The sequence below is a fragment of the Bombus flavifrons genome, chromosome 11 (assembly GCF_040668555.2).
Source record: "Bombus flavifrons isolate JBK064 chromosome 11, iyBomFlav1_principal, whole genome shotgun sequence".
NCBI lineage: Eukaryota > Metazoa > Arthropoda > Insecta > Hymenoptera > Apidae > Bombus > Bombus flavifrons.
Genome location: NC_138452.1, coordinates 10,044,979 through 10,063,615, shown reverse-complemented (window position 1 = coordinate 10,063,615; position 18,637 = coordinate 10,044,979). Strand labels below are relative to the sequence as shown.

At 28.3% G+C, this 18,637-nt stretch overlaps 5 protein-coding genes across 8 annotated transcripts; 2 read left to right on the top strand and 3 right to left on the bottom strand.

The window, feature by feature from the left end:
- Positions 1-1,349: 1,349 nt before the first annotated feature.
- Positions 1,350-2,583, top strand: LOC138185153 (uncharacterized). The gene has a single exon (XM_069123860.1). The coding sequence runs from the start codon at positions 1,540-1,542 to the stop codon at positions 2,581-2,583; it is 1,044 nt and encodes a 347-aa protein (XP_068979961.1). The 5' UTR covers positions 1,350-1,539.
- Positions 2,406-10,070, bottom strand: LOC138185168 (nucleolar pre-ribosomal-associated protein 1). Its single transcript, XM_069123900.1, has 15 exons — positions 9,802-10,070; positions 9,436-9,648; positions 9,047-9,335; positions 8,377-8,968; positions 8,001-8,294; positions 7,603-7,893; positions 7,187-7,507; positions 6,781-7,099; positions 5,526-6,710; positions 4,601-5,440; positions 4,405-4,532; positions 4,118-4,327; positions 3,799-4,019; positions 3,315-3,711; positions 2,406-3,247 (listed from the first exon to the last, which is right to left on the bottom strand). Exons 1-15 carry the CDS (start codon positions 9,869-9,871, stop codon positions 2,711-2,713), a joined length of 5,907 nt encoding a protein of 1,968 aa, XP_068980001.1. The 5' UTR covers positions 9,872-10,070; the 3' UTR covers positions 2,406-2,710.
- A 377-nt stretch (positions 10,071-10,447) lies between these two features.
- Fbxl4 (F box and leucine-rich-repeat gene 4) lies at positions 10,448-14,045 on the bottom strand. 2 transcript variants are annotated; one of them, XM_069123901.1, is made up of 7 exons: positions 13,365-14,045; positions 12,874-12,967; positions 12,221-12,674; positions 11,882-12,137; positions 11,456-11,816; positions 11,055-11,382; positions 10,457-10,969 (listed from the first exon to the last, which is right to left on the bottom strand). In XM_069123901.1, exons 1-7 carry the CDS (start codon positions 13,587-13,589, stop codon positions 10,633-10,635), a joined length of 2,055 nt encoding a protein of 684 aa, XP_068980002.1. In that variant the 5' UTR covers positions 13,590-14,045; the 3' UTR covers positions 10,457-10,632. The 2 variants fall into 2 exon arrangements, with proteins under 2 accessions (XP_068980003.1, XP_068980002.1); XM_069123902.1 differs by lacking the exon at positions 13,365-14,045 and having other exon boundaries at positions 10,448-10,969; positions 12,221-12,769; positions 12,874-12,966.
- A 556-nt stretch (positions 14,046-14,601) lies between these two features.
- On the bottom strand, positions 14,602-16,235 carry rswl (tRNA methyltransferase roswell). The gene is made up of 3 exons (XM_069123904.1): positions 15,735-16,235; positions 15,094-15,640; positions 14,602-14,963 (listed from the first exon to the last, which is right to left on the bottom strand). Exons 1-3 carry the CDS (start codon positions 16,163-16,165, stop codon positions 14,658-14,660), a joined length of 1,284 nt encoding a protein of 427 aa, XP_068980005.1. The 5' UTR covers positions 16,166-16,235; the 3' UTR covers positions 14,602-14,657.
- Positions 16,236-16,659: 424 nt separating this feature from the next.
- On the top strand, positions 16,660-18,308 carry Prx6a (Peroxiredoxin 6a). Of its 3 annotated transcripts, XM_069123905.1 has the most exons (6): positions 16,660-16,698; positions 16,886-16,983; positions 17,341-17,497; positions 17,602-17,819; positions 17,900-17,972; positions 18,056-18,308. In XM_069123905.1, exons 1-6 carry the CDS (start codon positions 16,675-16,677, stop codon positions 18,182-18,184), a joined length of 699 nt encoding a protein of 232 aa, XP_068980006.1. In that variant the 5' UTR covers positions 16,660-16,674; the 3' UTR covers positions 18,185-18,308. The 3 variants fall into 3 exon arrangements, with proteins under 3 accessions (XP_068980006.1, XP_068980008.1, XP_068980007.1); XM_069123907.1 differs by lacking the exon at positions 16,660-16,698 and having other exon boundaries at positions 16,880-16,983; XM_069123906.1 differs by lacking the exon at positions 16,660-16,698 and having other exon boundaries at positions 16,919-17,105.
- Positions 18,309-18,637: the final 329 nt, after the last annotated feature.

The window sequence follows — 18,637 nt, the reverse complement described above, 5'->3', positions numbered from 1 at the left end:
GCGCGTAAACGCAGTCTCCTCCGGCGGAGCGACGGAAAAACGCGAGCACTCGAGCAAAAACCAGCTCATACCGTTTCGTTCGAAGGTGGAGACGGACAGGTACTCGCACGAAACATTTAAATCGATGGAAGACGACGCGTTAAATCACGTTGGCGGCAACCAGTTCGAAGGGACGGTTGCACCAAGACTGATCCATGGATCGCGGCACGGAGCAACGAAAGCCGTGGATCGAGCGAGCATCCAGAGGATCCCCACCATGTCTCTTCGTGGCTCACCCCCTTCTGCCTTTCGATTCCCCGCTCATTTCCAACCGCCACGAACGCTTCCCTTTTTCTCCTGGCCCTTAAACCCTCTTTTTCTCTTCGACCAGCGAACGATTTCTCTCTCGAGCACGCCTACCGAGCGAGACGTTCGCCGCAATAAATGCAAACCGGGAACCGATCCTCTCGTACTTTCCGCTTCTGCCATCGTGCTTTACGGCCATGCTTACGGCAAGCTTCCACTCGAGTTTCCGACTTGAAAAACTCGCGTTTATCATCGCGATGGAGATCGTCCGACCGTTAGATCGTCTTGCAGATGGAGAAAAATTGAGTAAGAAAAAAAAAAAGGCACGTGTTACTTTTCGCTGGATCAACGGTTGATGTAATTTCGCTTAGGATAGAAACGGGAAACACGAGGGATTTCGCAATCGATTCCATACGGCTCCGTAAATTCCATATTATACATATCATTGGATGTTTTAATTGGTCGTGGGATTAAACACGCGTTTTGATTTCTAGTAAATGTTTAAAAAATGTTGATCGTTAAATTGTATTCTTAGCTGTTAGTCTGTTTATAAGGTTTCGTAGATACGTCACCTATTTTTAGGAAAGTTATATCTACGAAACTTTCAGAAATTGAACTGTCTTAGCAGCTAACTGATATCAAAATCAAAAAGTCGATAAATATGGACTCGTGACATTTTCTTTTATCAGTTTCGCGTCGTTGTTCGATATGCTTCGACGATGAATTTCGCTTGTCGAATGAAATATGCAAAAAATAAAAAAAAAAAAAGTGAACGTAACGGAAACGTCTGTATAAAATGTTAAAGATGAAGATTGATGTGAAAATTTAAAATGTAACTGCAACCACAAATATTTGGCAGGATATTCGAAATTTTGGTATTTAATTAACGAAATTATGGGAAATACAAACCTTCGAGATGTATTATCTTTGTATTAAGGTACTTTTGCATATGTTATCGTTCCAATAATCAATCCTCTTACATATTTGATTTTACATTAAATTTCCTTCGATAATCATCCTTCTAAATAAATGGCAAATATTTTTGTAACGACGCGTACCTTTCTCTCTCCTTCGATCATTTAACACTGTAATTAATGTTATTAATCGTTGTTTCATTAGAAAATGTAAATTATTCGTGCCAACTTATAAAATAAAGATAATACAATGAAATATGAAAAGGGATGGATGTACACGTAAGAAGCAACCAAAATGCATTAAGAATTTAAAAGAGCATAGCGATAAAAACAAAAAGTAATGCCTAATATTAGGAAAATCAAAAGTTTTTCGGATAACGATGATTCACAAAATCAAATACAGCGGGACAGAAAAATGCGCGAAGATCGCAAAAGATCGAACGATAAATATCAGAACATAAAAAGCAAACAATTATGCAAAATCAAATTAGCTAAATACATTGTTAATGATCTAAAAAATTACGGGCCGGGAAATTTGTTTCACGTAAACGCGCTAAGTACTATAACAGGGAAATCTATTCGAATATGGAAATCGAAAGATAGCTTATATCAAACGATAGATCAAAGATCGACCAAGGATTTCATCGACGTAGAATATCATAAACAGTCAAATTTAATAGGACATTGGACGCTATTAAATAATATAGATCCTATTAATGTCGAGCTGGATTTAAACGCGTGTCTATTTGCAGTAATAGCTGCTCAAAGTGGAGAAAGCACTGACGATTTAAGAAATAATACTATTGATTTTTTAACAAATAATTCCAAACATTTAATCGATCAAATCGATAAATTTTTAACTTCGAATAATAATGCAAAACAGCTAATGATCGGCGGTGCTCGATATATCGGTACATCACCTAGAGCAGCGGGTATCATTCTTGACAAGTCGCAAAATGTTTTGTGTCACGATTGTAGAGCACTTGGTCATCCAAGAGGGCACGCATCCGACAGATTTGCTACAGGCCCAGAGGATAGCGTCGAGAACTATTCTCGAACGACGCATTCAAGGAAATCTGGTTTTTTGAGTAGAACGGATCAAGACAATGTCGCCCATCTCGTCTTAAGTCATGCAAAAGCGAGGCGAGCAATGGAGGAATTAAATACTGGCGCGATATCCATAGGGGTAGAGTTGTCGCGTAGAGATTTACAAACAAATCATTTTATTCTACCTCAAATGAAGGAATTCTACAATGGTACGGCGGATTCCGAGGAATTAAACATTAATTGTGTTATAATAGTAATGAGACATCATACAGGAAAATATAGAGATCCCAATGCAGACGTTTTTGTACATACATTTTATCCAAAAAAATATTGTTGATACTTGCTACAATATAGAACAAGTTTAAAATATACTAGATAGATATACCATAAAGAAATACTGAAAAATTCCTTATTATTAAATATAATATAATTATAGTATTTATAGAGTATACAAAAATTATAAATCAATTTGTTTCGTGGATACACCATGTCCACACTAATGTTCTCAAACTATTTCTCGCTATCTGAACTTCATCGTCATCTTCTAAACAATCTATTTTGGTTACGTATTCACAACCGAAACGTAACATATCGTCACATTCCCCTATATTATCTAATATTTTTGTCGAAAATTCAAGAATTTCTAATATCTGTTCTTTAGTAACAATTATTTTCATATGCTTCGAGAGTAGTAATTTTTGCAAAATGTTAATATATAATGTAAAAATCTCAATCCTGATATCTTTAGTTAAATGTGACTTCAAAGATAATGCAATACTTAAAACCACTAATTTGTAGTGAACAATGTCCCCTTTCATATTCAATACGGTATTTAGAAGTTTGTCCATCATTTTCACTACGAGCTCAAAATGTTGTGTTTCGCGTTTAGGCAAACTCCTTGCAACTTCTAATAACCAGGGAAGTATTCCATAACATTCTATAAAAAGTATAGAGGCTTTCGTTATTTTTAATGTAGCATCAATGATTTCTAATATAAGTTTCTGAAATAAAAATACATTAGATCAGTTTAAAGAAAGAAATTAGTGATTTAATGTTTTTAAATCATACCTTCGTATTTGAGTCTGAAAGATTAGAAATATAAAAGTCTAGGAGCATTTTAAACAAAACACATTTAAAGGCTATGTCCAATTCAACCTCTGTTTTCATACTATCACGAATATTCTCCAAAATCCAACATCTGTGTGCTTTATATTCCACATCAGAACTGTGTAAAAGCTGTAACAACTCGGGTATTGTGTTTATATCTAATGCTGGTTTAGCTACCAGAAATATTTGTAAGACTGAATAAAGGGGGTGCAATGGTTGTGTAGCGATCAAAGACGTTCTTGCTAAAAACGTGGAAACTAAACAGTTTATACGTATATTATTCAGTTCTAATTGCTGTGATATAATACCGTAACGCAATGCATCTATTAATCGCATCCATAATAACTTTGTTTTGGAGCTATAAATAGGAAAAAATTTATATATATATTACACTATCACATATGACAATATATATAATTAAATTATTATTTTTTATAAAATATACCTAGAAGCTTCCAAATGAGTATAATATCTTGTAATAATAGTATAAGCTATCATTCGAACGTCAGAATGCTTGCTGCTACATGCAGCAAGTGTTAATGCTAGTGCACCACTTTGAGCAACTTTATGACATGATACAACATTATTTTCTGATAGTAAAAAATATAATAACGGTAAATAAAATGCTGGATCGTATATATTATTTGCTCTATATAATTCACTATCCTATAAAGTATAAAATTAAAAAAAACAAATGATTTAAATTAAAGTTCAATAAAGTTCAATACATTTTTTAATATTTGATGAAAGTCAATGAAAACCACCTTCAGAGGTCTGTCCACAGGGTATTCTTTTATAGTATTGTTTACTATATCTTCTTCAAATAAGTTAAGGACTTGCGTAACAGATGGTTGCCTCCACAAAGTCGTCTGTATTTCACTTTTCACGCTATAATATGTTGTGGCCACATTACCCCACACATATGGCCGATATTCATAAATATTAACATTATTATTTTCATAATACTGCAAAATCTGAAATAAATCTATACATTAATATTTTTCTAAAAACTAGTATAAATTTTGCTGGTATTAATTTTATTTATTCTTACGAATAAAATATATTGATCGGCTTCGTTTAAAGTAGCATTGTACGCCGCTAAATAAACAGGTATGTGTGTTGATCCCATAACTTCTTTATTTTTTTGCATAAGAACCCATAATAACTCTACTAAATCTCCTAAAAAATAAAATAATTAAATACATTGCAGCTATCATAATTACACGCTATTATTATTATATACATACTTTTAGTCTCTGATGAGCCTAGCATAATATTAATAAATTCAGAATGAGAAGTTGCCATTTCAAACAAAGTTTTGACATATTCATTGTTACTGCCATTTTTATATGCAATATCACATAAAATGCTTAAAGTCCTTAATATTGGTAATTCTTTCTTATCACTTTTTAATCCTTTAAGACCAAATTTTAAAGAAAATCGTGTAAATTGTAACCACGAATGATTGGTACTTAAGGTCTCAAATTCAAAAACTTTCCCTTTTTCTCTTAAATGTTTAACAGCATCGCGTAATATTTCACAAAGGATATGAAGTTTTTGTACATTCCTGGACTCTTTCTTTAAAGTTACAGTAACGATGTAAAGAAAAATTTGTATCAAATTCATGATAAGCTTTTCACTCTCTGTTTCTAAGACAGCAGATTTATTGTACATACTTTGAAGAATTTTTATGTAATGTATAGATACCATATCCAATTTATCACCAGTTTGTAAAATCATATTACATATATCATTACATATTTTAAGATTAAATGTAGTTTTAATTAAATAAGAAATTGCAATAACATTTTCTTCTATCCAAGGCTTTACATCTTTAGGATCACATAGATAACATGTAATTTCAGTTTCATAATGTTTCCTCAAATCTTGCAGAAAGTCCTGATCCCAATTAAAATTTAAATTACTTGCAACTATTGGCAATATAATGTTACCCTTTTCCATATTTTTCGACTTTTTTACACATTCCATAAAAATAGGTATAAATCTTATATTTTTTCTAATTAAAAATGAAATTAAATTTACAGTCGTATCCGTAATTTTTGTTGATAATAATGACGTAAAAATATCTGCAATTACACGAATAAATAGTAAAACGTAATAATGTGGTCATGAAATAACGCATTAACGTAAAATTTTGTGAAAACAACTTACCTGCATCAATGCCACCAATATTGAATGAAAAATTTGAAAGATATCCATGTAAAGCTGTTTCCCATATTTCAAAATTGGTAATTGAGTTCAATTTTAAGAAAAGTAAGTGTAAACACAAATCTCTAACAAATTCTGTATCAAGCTCAAAAAATACATTTCGCTCAGATTTTATCTCATTGGCATTAATAATTTCTAAAAGTTTAGAAATTAAATGCCCGTGTACTGATAAACTTTTCTTATCATTTGAAATAAACATAGTATCCTCTAATTTCACTAGCCTCTTTAATAAATATACAACATCTTTTGGTGTTGGTTGCAATACCTCTAACAAGGTGATAATCATATCAGGATTCTTTATCTTTTCATCTTTTTGTCTTTTGTCTATCATTTTACATAGTTGCGTAAGTAACTTATTTTTGAAATGTATAAATAAATTTCTAGTATTACATTTTTTATGCAAATTGTTTAACATACTACAAACGTCGGTAACTGTAAGAGTTATCATACTTCTTACAATATTTTTATTCTTTTGATAAATTGGAGAAAAATAATGCAGAATAATAGGATGAGTAAAGATCGATTTTGCACATTCTTCCAAAAAAATAACGCTATCTACACTATCCTTTGCAATATACAATAGCGACATTAATAAACATCTATAATTGTCATATTGCACTTTTGTTAAAACACTCTTTTTGGTATGTTGTACTAAATAGAATGTAGTCATTTTAAACAAATATGCAACTTCATATGTAGACAAGGAATGATGAATTGTTATACTTTCCTCATTGTACTGAAAAGTAATTATATTGCTACCATTAAATATTTGATTCATCTGTAATTTAGTATCAGACAAAAACACTAAATTTAATTTACATAATAAAGTCATTGTGGGAATTATATTTTTAATATAAACGAGTTGATTGCCTTCTAGCCAACTCAATAAATACTCCTTTACTGGTAATATTGGCATATCTTTAGTTAAATATATTAAACATTGAGGTATTACTTGATAATGCAATGTATGTATTAAAACATAAGACAAATAAGATAAAATCGAAGGATGTGAATCTTCCTTTGTTTTATGTAACATGCAACATAAGAGAGGTGATATTGAGGTCAGATGTTGCATATGTAAAATATTATTTTCCAAATTTTTATGAATAACAGATTTTTCTGTCAGTTCTGCAAAGTACAAAAAAAAGATAACATCGCATATTATATCAATGCGTTTAAGAATAAAATTGAAGTTTACCGTCAAATATGTCCTGTAATTTGCCAATATGTATTACTTCATGATTAATAATTTTTTCAGCTTTAATTATTTCATTTACATATTTTTCTATATCTTCAGCAGCTTTTTTTACAATACGAACAAACCATTTTATTACTTTCTTTCTATCATCTAAATTTATGAAACCATTAATCCAAATATCCAAATGATCACTGCATCCCTCAAACATTCCAGTAGCATTTAATAAAGTTCTTATTGTTGCTTTTATACATAATGTAACTGAGGATGTTTCTTCATTTAAAGCAGATATTAGAAATGATAGTGCATCTTTAAATATTTTCTGAAAAAAAAACGTTTATTTATCAATACAAAAAATACAAAATATTCGTTATTAATTATTTAACACGAATTATAATATTGTACACACCTTATCTGGTGAAAATTCATAAGGCTGCACTATAACAAGAAATTGAATAGCTTTTACTTTTATAACATTAAATTCCACAACACTGATATCTTCCAATTTGTTCAATGTATTTAAAAATGTATCGGATGACATATCACATAATGTATCTAACAATTTCGGACACGCTTCAATATACACATGCAATAAATGTAGAACAGCTGTCAGGTGTTCATATTTCTTTGGTTCTACAATGTATTCCATGTCATTACTGTTATCTTCAATTTGATTTGATGTGAAAGCACTGCTCCACACATTCAATATCATATTAAAATTTGGTACATTCTAAAGAGAAAGTTATTATTTTGTTGCATTTTATAATTTACTCAGGGACCAATTTTTAAATCTTTAATTTGTGCTTTACCAAAATATACGTTTACCTTCATCATATATTCTGTTATACAATCCTTAAAAGTGCAGTAATCATTATCTTCCTTATAAACTGCTTTTGATATTGATAAACACTTCTGTGTCTGATGAAACATAGATGTAAGTGTAAGTACTGCCTCATGCCGTATTATTACATTAGAATGGGATAAGGATGGCATAATTGCTTGCTTCAAAATTACTCCTGGTAAGATTAAAGATACTACTGCACTCGCTAATTGTAATATATTTAATTCTAATGAACATGTCTTTACACAGATACTCATATCCACTGACTGTATTATCTGCAATAAGATTGATTAATACAAACATTTAAGAAACATTTAATATGGTTAATATGAACATTCATTAATGTCAATATCTAAAATAAGGAATAAACTAAACTGTTTACCTCTCTTACAAATTTTATTGCTGTAATCCATTTCAATGAAACCCTTGGTTCAATATATGGTTCCAGAAGAGTAAGTTGTGATTTAATTAAATCAGGACACGCTGTCAGTATCTTAACTACTAGATCTAATGGTTTTTCATATTCCCAAGGTCGGTCTAAACTCTGAAGTACTGTATTTATCACATGATTATGTTTTATATGTGAAGTACCAAGCATATAATCATGAAAAACAATACCATACCGATGAGACGTTAACAATAAAATTAAAAAATCATGTATAATTTCTGTAACTACCTAAATCAAAATATATTTTATAATTATTAGTATATATACATACAATATATTATTAACTTGTTATTTAGTTGTTTAGTAATACCTCTTTTTCTTCAAAATGTTGCGAATGTGGAATAGAACTCCGATTTTTTAGTTTTGGGCAATTATTTGGACCTTTCCAATTATAAAGACACACAAGATTTTGAATAATTGATGTTGAAAATAATTGTAACTTCATTGTTTTACTAATTTTTGGATTTTGAAGAATATAAGTTTTAAGAGTAGTTAAAACCAAAGCAACAATGTCTTTAGAATCATATATTAAATCAGGAAATATACTATAAAACAAATCACGTTTATCTAGAAGAGTTCTAATAATTGATACATTTCCTTCTACTAAGAAAGCCAGGATAAAATGAATAAAACAGCTCCTTGTATTTTGATTATCTGTAGGTTTTGTATGTTGCACAAGAGATTTAACAACTCCCATTGGTAAAGACAAGTGGGTAAGTAATTCACGTGGAATATTTCCACCTAATGAGACTATTGCAGCAAATAATTGTAAAACTACTTTTTGTTGTTTTGTATTACTTTGTATAGACAACATTGAGTGAATTATTGATAAATGCGAATTAATCAAATGGCAACATGCACTTTCTGCACTAGATTGATATTGTGGATACTGTGCTAATATTCTAAATACAAAAGAAATTAATAGTTAAATTGAGAAACTACAGTTTAATAAGAAACATTTAAACTTATAGAATACGTACTTTATTAATAATATCCTTAATGCAGAAAATACGGTGATAGCATTACTAATTCCTTTCTTTTCTGCAGCTAAAAATTTTAATATTTCCAAAATATTGCCACCTGCATTTAAATATTCTGCAGCCAAATCCCTCTCTTTGTTTTCATTGCAAATTTTTACAAATTTTTTTAACATATCTAAACCATTTGTAGAGTTGAAATTTCTTCTAAAATATTCTCCATCCAAACATTCTGTTTCTCTATCTATATCTCTTTCATATTCCTTATTTTCTTTACTTCTGTTGTTAGTTTCTACATTTGTAAGAAAATATATTTATACAAATATATATATAATGTAGAAAAACATATATAAAATCATTAATTATATTTAAATATTCGATCTATATATCACCTTGAAATTCTTGGAATGTTTCCTTGTGTTTTGTTACATATTCTTCATAACTCGTATCATTTATAGATGAATCTATGATATTTCTCTTTTTCTGTTTTTTGCCTAGTTTAGTTTCATCACAAACCAGCTTCCTTTTCAACATATTTGTATCATCGTATTTATCAACTATTTGGATATTATCATTAATATGTTCAACATCTACATAATTGCCTTCTGCAATTAATAATTTTTTCAAATTGTGAATGAAATTTATTAGATAAAAATTTTAATATTATAAAAATAAACATAATATAGTAATATGGAAATATAGAAATACTATTACACGATAAAATTTCACAGAAAAACTTAGAAAATAACATTTCCTACCTTCTCTCTCCTTTTCTTTGATATCACTTCTGGTATTATATGATTTCTTACTTTGTAAATCGGTATTCATTATTTTCAATAGATCAAATTAAATACACACACGCACACACATATATATATATATATGTACCTTGATTTTAAAAAATCACATTTTTTACATTTTTCATTGTCTAAAACATGATTCTTTCACTAAATAATTTATATAACCTATACCAGAAAGCAACCACGTGCGTACGTATATATACATTAAGCATTCGTCCCCCTCTACTTATTATTAGTATTATTACTACGCCATAACCTGTTATGACCTGTTATAACAAATCACTATTTTATCTCACACACGACTGTATCTTTTTAAATCAATCATGTGTTGTAAATGATTTTAAATTATGAAAATATTATTTTAAATTAAAATATCAATTAAACAAATGCAAAGATTATAAGAGTTTTAATTATAAGAATTGTTATATATAAATTTTTATAGAAATTCACAACTTATCATATCAAATTATTCATTTCGTATTAAATATAATATATATTATGCAACTTGGATATTTTTAATCGTACTATTGCTTTTACACGTATGGATATTTTCTTATACTATACATATATTAAACTGCAATTTCAAATATACAAGTACACATATGTATATTCTTATGAAAAAATGGATACATATGTACAGATACTTTAGTAATAACATTTTTTATGTAATTATATACAACAATATTACATCCTTTATAGTATTAATCAAAGTTATAAAATTTAACAAACCTATTTATACTTAAAATACTTTAAATTACAATCGATGTAATAAATATCATGGAATGTTTGTTATATCATATTAGAGTTGGTTACTTGAAAACTTCTTTTAATAGAAACATGAGGATATTGCTGACGCCATTCCTGCACTATAAAATCATTAATACCTTCACAGAAACTAAGATCAATCATTTCTAATTTTGGACAAAACAATAAAATTCCATAACATATATCAGGAGTAAGAGAACGAGCCCCTAATAGGTCTAGTTGTTGCAGTCGTTGACATAATAAAAGTGGTTCCAAGTCGCGATCTGTTAATCCTCTAAGTGCTGCTAAAAATACTTTTTCTAAATAACGACAGGAAAACAATAATGCTCGTAGAGAGTCACCAGGAGCGCCCATTCCACCGCTATGAAGAAAATGATAAAACGAATGATAAATACATTAAAATTCGTTAATTATATAAATGATACAATATTTTTCCGAGAACATACCACCATCCAAAATCCACTTCTCGAAGTTTAGTACAGTGAGACAAAGCTCTAACTCCATATGGAGTTAAAGTTTGTGCTTTCCAAAAGTCTACACTTTCCAAATATGGACAAGAACTTCCTAATTCAACAGCAACTTCGTCTATATTTAAACGATCATGCATTCCTGCCAAATTTAAATGTCGCATTTGAGTATTCTTCTTTAAAATAGAACATAATGTAGAAGTCTCGATAGTTGTTCTGTAAAGCTCTAAACGTTCAAGGAACTTCAAGTTTTCGAGTTTCGAAAATCCTTCGTTTGTTACACCCATACAGTTACATAAACATAGTTCTAAAAATAATATATTACATTTTCAACAGACAACTTTTAAATGTTTAATAAAAAATATTTCAATAATATTTACCTTTCAAATTCTTACATACTTTTGAAATTTCAAAGATAATAGCATCATTTACAAATTGACAACAGTTTAGTCTTAAATGAGTCAGAACACTGCCAGATATGTGAAGAAAATTTATAAAATCTTGATATTTAATCATATTATAATTTCCACACCATGAAAGATCTAATTGTTGTAAATAATGACACCTAGGTGCTAAACTATTTAATGCAGATGTGTCTAAACAATGCCAGTAAGGTTTTAAATTAAGACTTGTATATAACAAAGCGTCTCTTGCAATATTGTTAAAGTGTTTATTTACTCTGCATAAACAGCATAATGATCTTAAATCTAAATTCTTCAAAATTTTTAGTACCGTCTCATCCTGTAAAAATGCATTGTTAATAATAGATATAATAAGATATAACAAATCATGATATCATATTTTACTGGAAGTGCTGAGAAAGTGCCACATGGTTGATTTTCAAAATCAGTTGAAGCTACTGAAAATCTTTCTTGAAGAGAATTATCTTGTTCATTTAAGGTATTTGGTATTGAATGATGAATATCTCTAATAAGTTTCGGAAAATCTTCTTGTAAAAATTGTTGTAAACTTTTGAATGCTTCTTCTATAGGAGGAACAGACTGATAATGTTGTCCTATCTTAGATACTAATTTTCCCTTGGATATATTATCTATTCCTTTACTGTAATAATGTGCAGGTAATATTCATTGGTTTATTAGAAATAAATATAAATTTAAAATGTCAATGGTTGTATATCAACATACCTTTTAAAAAGCTTACAGTGCTCAGAAAGTGTCTTTTTAAGAACTGTTAAATCCTGATTTGCCTTTAAATAATCTGGTGTTAAATTATAAATATCATCATTACTTTGTTTAAGGTAACCCAATTCTTTAGAAAGGTCATTCAGATTTTGATTATGCAAATTATTAGGTACAATTAATTCTGATGTACCAATAAGTAATACAGCATCTAACTCTGTATAGTAGTCTAATAAACTATGATTAAATTCCAGTCTTATCATTTTTGTCTTAAAATTACATAGCTGCAAGTATGGAGAAAATATTCTTGGCTTGTGTGGCACGACTTGAGGAAATCCATTCCATAATTGATACCATTTGCCCTCAGAGTTTTGTGCCCAAATTCCAATTACACTTCCAGGATTGTAAGTTTCATATATTGATACTCTAATTGGATATACCTCTTGATAATATTCTAGATCTTGATAATATAAAAAATATTGTAATTTATTTCCATTTTTCATATATCATAAGCATTAATGGTATCAGTATAATATTCCAATAAGTTAAAAATATCTTTAAGAATAAAAACATAAAATATTACTACAAATAATTGAAATATTGCAATATAAACATTAAATGCTAGAAAGTATTTAATTTTTAAATTAAGAGCTATATACCTATATAATCCTGACTTGTAACGTCTATGTTATTCTGTGGCATATAATCCATTAATCTTGAAGGTGCTTTGTCCCACCAACGTCCATATGTTCTCTAAAATTATAATCTATTAGATATGATGTAGCATGAATAAAAAGGCATAAAACATTTTTGTCATTAATTTCATATAGCCGAAATAATACTTTACAAATCATTTTTTCATATAATTTTAACTCTAGAGTTCTAAAAATATATAATTAATAGTTTCCAAAATTTTCAGGCACAAAATACAATATTATTAAAGTCAGCACCATATACTCTTGGCCGGCTATTATACAATAAAATATTAAAGCATTGATTAAAACTAAAATGTCATTAATATTTTGATAATGTACAAAACCAATCCAAATAGCTTATTCTAGTCCACGAAAAACTGTTTGATTCTTTTACTTTCATGCATTGTTTACAATTGTTTATTTAACAGTTTTGATTTTTTACAAAATTAACATACCATAACAAAAGCTTGTGGAAAATCTCCATAATCAGGAAATTTACTTGGATTCCCAGCAATATTATAGGCTGTATAAGAAATACTAATATTACTTCCATACTGGGAACTAAAATCACACACGTCTTTAACAAACTGTTCAACAAAAACAACAGTTTCTTCTTTTCCTCCAATTTTTTCTCCATTTATCGGAACTACTTCAACTTTTATCTCGTCATGAGATATCATGTCATTTACAATTAATCAGAAAGTTTTAACTTCAAAGTTCAATTAATATAGGTTAATCGCATTAAGGTTTGTTATTGTTATAATTTATACATATTATCTGCATAACAAATCTTGTAGACATTAGAGGTTTTAATACATAATCACATACAAGAAAAGGTAATTTTTTATGTCTTTTACTCTCGTTTTAGTACAAAAAATGTATGATACATGTCTTACTTTTAATCTCCATTTTTTGAACACACTAACCATTCATGCGTCAGTAATGTCAGTATTACTCGCATTAAAAAGACAGTAAAAAATTACTACATACGAATACCTTTCATAAATTAATTTCGTAACTACTGAATTAAAAAAATTTGTTCGTAAACACTGAAATCAAAAAGTGCAAAATAATGATTAACTATCAATAAATTTTAGGTTTAGATCTTTATAAGATCTTTATAAAAGTGATCATTATACATATTTAATTATATTTAACATAATGAACTGTATAAATAAATTATACTAAATAAATTCCAGTCAATCGATTAAAAAGCTAGAAATATTAAAAACGCAAATGTATTATACAAGAACATAATTATTTTTTATGAGTGCATTCTTATATATAAGATAATATGTTTTTATAATATTACTTTCAATATAGAATAGGTGACATTAAAATGTTTATCTCATAATTTTAATACCAGTAAATAATATTGGTTATTAATAATAACAAATTTCTTTTATTATATTATTAGTATTGAGGACGTACATAGATAACGTACATACGTACGTCTGTATTATCTGTATACATATTGCATGCATGTATGCCATAGAGTAATATATCATTAATTATAAATACATTTCCATATACATTATTTGTATTACATTTAAAAGTCTTATTTTTGTGAAACAGAAGCATAAATTTCAATCATAAAATATTATTTGCTTCTGATATAAAACTAATACATGCAATTTAAAGATCGACTAAAGAAATTATATTAAAAACTAAAGTATAGGTTAAAATTGATAATTATATACAATAATTTATATTTGCAACTTTATTTGGTTTCAAACATGTAAGAAACATTACTCTTCATTTGTTAAGTTTTTAGTTTTATTTGTATTAAAGCATTCTAACATTCTTGCATTTCTTAATATTCTTCTTTCCTGTAAATATTCCCTTGAGTGTTGTAATTTTCGTCTAGGTACATTTTTCATTGCCATATCCCAACTCTTAGTATGTTTTAAATCTAACATGATAGAAAGAACATGATTGAGAGGAAGATTTTTTGAAGATCCTGAACCCCATTCTAATTTTTCACTTAAAGGCAACTTCATCATTTTAATACCTTGTTCCTTAGCTTTTCGACATGAAATTGGTTTAGAACATCTCTGAAAATATTATTAACTTTTTTAATAAATCTTTTTGTTCACGTCAATTTTATCGATTAATGTTCAATCAATATTTATAACTAATATTTCATTTGTAGCATAAACTATATAAAAATATAATATTAATTACCTTATCTACCATTGCACCAATTATATATATTAAGTTACCATCATAGTTTTTTAAAACTGTCTTAGCGTCAGGACTAAGATATACTAATTTATTTCTATCAAATGTTTCTAAATAGCATTTTGATGTGATATTTAATGGAAATTCTGGATTATATAAAGACGGTATTATTGTATGTAATATCTTCATAACAGTATCATCCTTGTTAGCATTACAAAAATGTAGATTAAAGGGACTATCGTGAAATCGATTCGCTGCGAATGAAAGTGATAGTTGTTTTGCACAATTCGACATCTCTTGTGGTGACATATATTCTCCATATCCGACGTCAAATACAATTATTGGTTCATGTAACATAGCACTTATTAATCTGCTATTATAAAACTCATTTATTGTTCGTGTACGTATCCTGTGGAACATTGAAATTTTACTTAATCCATATATATTATCTTCATCACTATCCTCTGCTTTTTGTTGCTTCTTTAATAACTTTTTCTCCTTTACGTTTGCTTGTTTCATGTCCAATTTCCAAAGAAATTCTATATATGATCTAAATATTTATAATAAAGGACGAAAATTAATATATGAATGAACCTTTTAACCATTAAGATCATTTTTATATTAAAATAGATATTAAGCACAACCTTCTTTCATTTCTTGTTGTTGTTCGTAGTAAATATAACCAATTATATGCGGTTAATTTTTTAGGTACTCTCTTTGTCTCATATTTCGTGTACTGTATTTCTAAATCGTATTTATCATACATAGCTTTGTATTTCGGATCCTTTAGGAGAGAGTTTAATTCTTCTTCATACAATTTCCTATAATGTTCACTTATTTTTTCAGATGGGCATTGCGTACTATTACTCCGTGTTATTAATATAATATGAGTTTGTACAGGATACTTAAGTTGCAAGACCGTAAATTTATGAGTCAGTTGAATAAAACCGGTGGAATAAAATTTACTTGCGATAGTAATAAACTTCGAAGGGAGTCGACGAAACATTTTTGAAAATTGTATAACTGAATTATCACTATGCATAAAACACGCTGTACATACTACGGAAATGTACATACATATATGTCTTACTGTACTTATATAAACACATATTTGTTTCACGTATTCAGCGATCGCAGCGATGTACGGCTAGCGGCCGATTTATAAAACATATCTTATGATATTAACAGCCTATCACGACGGGAATTGCCAGGCCTAAGTATACGACTACAATCGTGATACGATCTAATACGATCGTGCTAGGATATCAATTTAATATGAGTAGACAATATTAGTAATATCAGAGAGGAAGTAGTATTTTATAATCGTAAACATAATGTAAAATTTTATAGTAATACACTATCTGTATTTAATTCTTAATATAATACGATATGATATATTTTTATATTTGGTTTAATCAATATTTGAACTTATTACTTCGCTACTTTAAAATTTAAAAACCTCCGCCAACTAAATATTATAATGTATGTACTGAGGTTTCATTATGTCCCCTAGGGATTTATGTAATACATGCATCGTAATATTTGTTTAGCGGGAATTTTTAAATTTTATAAATCTTGTATTTGATGTACATAAATAATCTTGTAAAAGTACAAATTTAAATTTAAGATTCGAATGAAATATAATACTTAAATTTAGTTATCAAATTATCTCTTAATTGATATTATAATAAATATTTATACATTACAAATATTTATTTTTATATTACATGAATTAATTAAAAAAATATCATGTTGAAATATCGTGTATCTTCTAATTGTGTTTGAATTTATGTAGTTGTATGGTCACCTTAACAACGCTTTTATCATCAGAGCTAGTCATATTTCTAAATCTATGTACCTGGATACCAACTTACTGCGTTCTATATCAAAATCGTAATAGTAGTTAATTAGTACTTTTTACATGTAAAAATGGTCTTGTTAGGTGAAACGTTTCCAAATTTTGTAGCGGACACTCAAATGGGCTCAATTAACTTGCATGAATGGCTTGATGATTCGTGAGACAATATTTTCTTTAAGAAACATAACCTTTAATATTTTCTGTTACATTTTTTAATGTATATACATATGTAAATGTTTATTGTATATTTTTTATTGTAAATTTATATTTGAGTATATTTACTATTCATATAATTTCAAATCATTCAGTTATACAAAATCATGCATAAATATGACTTTCTTGACATGTAAGATTATATTAAACTTAGAAAAATTAATTTATGTTTCACACAGGTGGGGAATTTTGTTTTCTCATCCAAATGATTTTACACCAGTATGTACTACAGAGTTGGCTCGGGTATTAAAATTGATGCCCGAATTTGAAAAGCTAGGAGTTAAAGTTATTGCATTATCATGTAATTCGGTAGATTCTCACCGGAAATGGATAGAAGTATGCTTTTATTATAGTTTTTTCATTAGAAATAAAAATAATTTTTAATAGAAAAAAATGGAAACGAAATCATTACAAGTTTACAAAGCATAATCATTTTTCAGGATATAAAGGCCTATGCTGAAATGACCGATAAAGAATTCCCATACCCAATAATAGAAGATGAAACGCGAAAACTCGCAACATTATTGGGAATGTTAGATCCTGCAGAAGTTGATGATCGTGGCATACCGATGACTGCTAGAGCAGTATTTATTATTGATCCTGCTAAAAAAATGCGATTATCAATTTTATACCCTGCAACAACTGGAAGAAATTTCGAGTAACATTATTCTTATATCTTTAATGGTTAAAATTTATTTTTATTAATATATTATTCATTAACATAACTTTCAAACACAGTGAAATTTTGAGAGTTATCGAATCGCTACAATTAACTGAGAAGCATAAAGTAGCAACTCCAGTTGATTGGAAGGTTTTTATCTATGACCTTATTTATTAATTAAAACATCACTACATCTATTAAAAAAATTATTAATTTTGTATAATGATCTTTAGGCAGGTGATCAAGTGATGATTCAGCCTACTGTTTCCGACGAAGAAGCAAAAACATTGTACAACAATATTAAAATCGTACCATTACCATCGGGCAAACCTTACGTGCGCGTTGTGTCGCAACCGCTGTAAAAAATAATACTTTGCAAGATGAGAAACTATTATTTTACAATGTATTCTTTTAAATTATCAAAATGTATGTTCGTAAAAATTAAAATACATATATTTGATAATATATATATTAAATTCTGTTCAATATTATGTCATTCCTTGAAATACAGTTTATAAATAAGCGTATCCCTTTAGTGCCATAATATCGGTATATGACAGCTTATGATTCCAAAGAAAAGCTAGTAGAAACGAACAATTTTTATTTAAAATTTCTTATTAATAATTCACGATAAAAATAATTAGAAACAATTCGCTAAAATATATTTAAAAAAGTTTTATGTACTTTTAGGCTTTCATTGGTCATATTATTATCCATGCACATTCTTCACTGATTCTATTAATACAATACATAACTTATTTTTTATATGTTCATCATTAAAGGTGTACATAATTATCAAAACAAAGATTCTAATG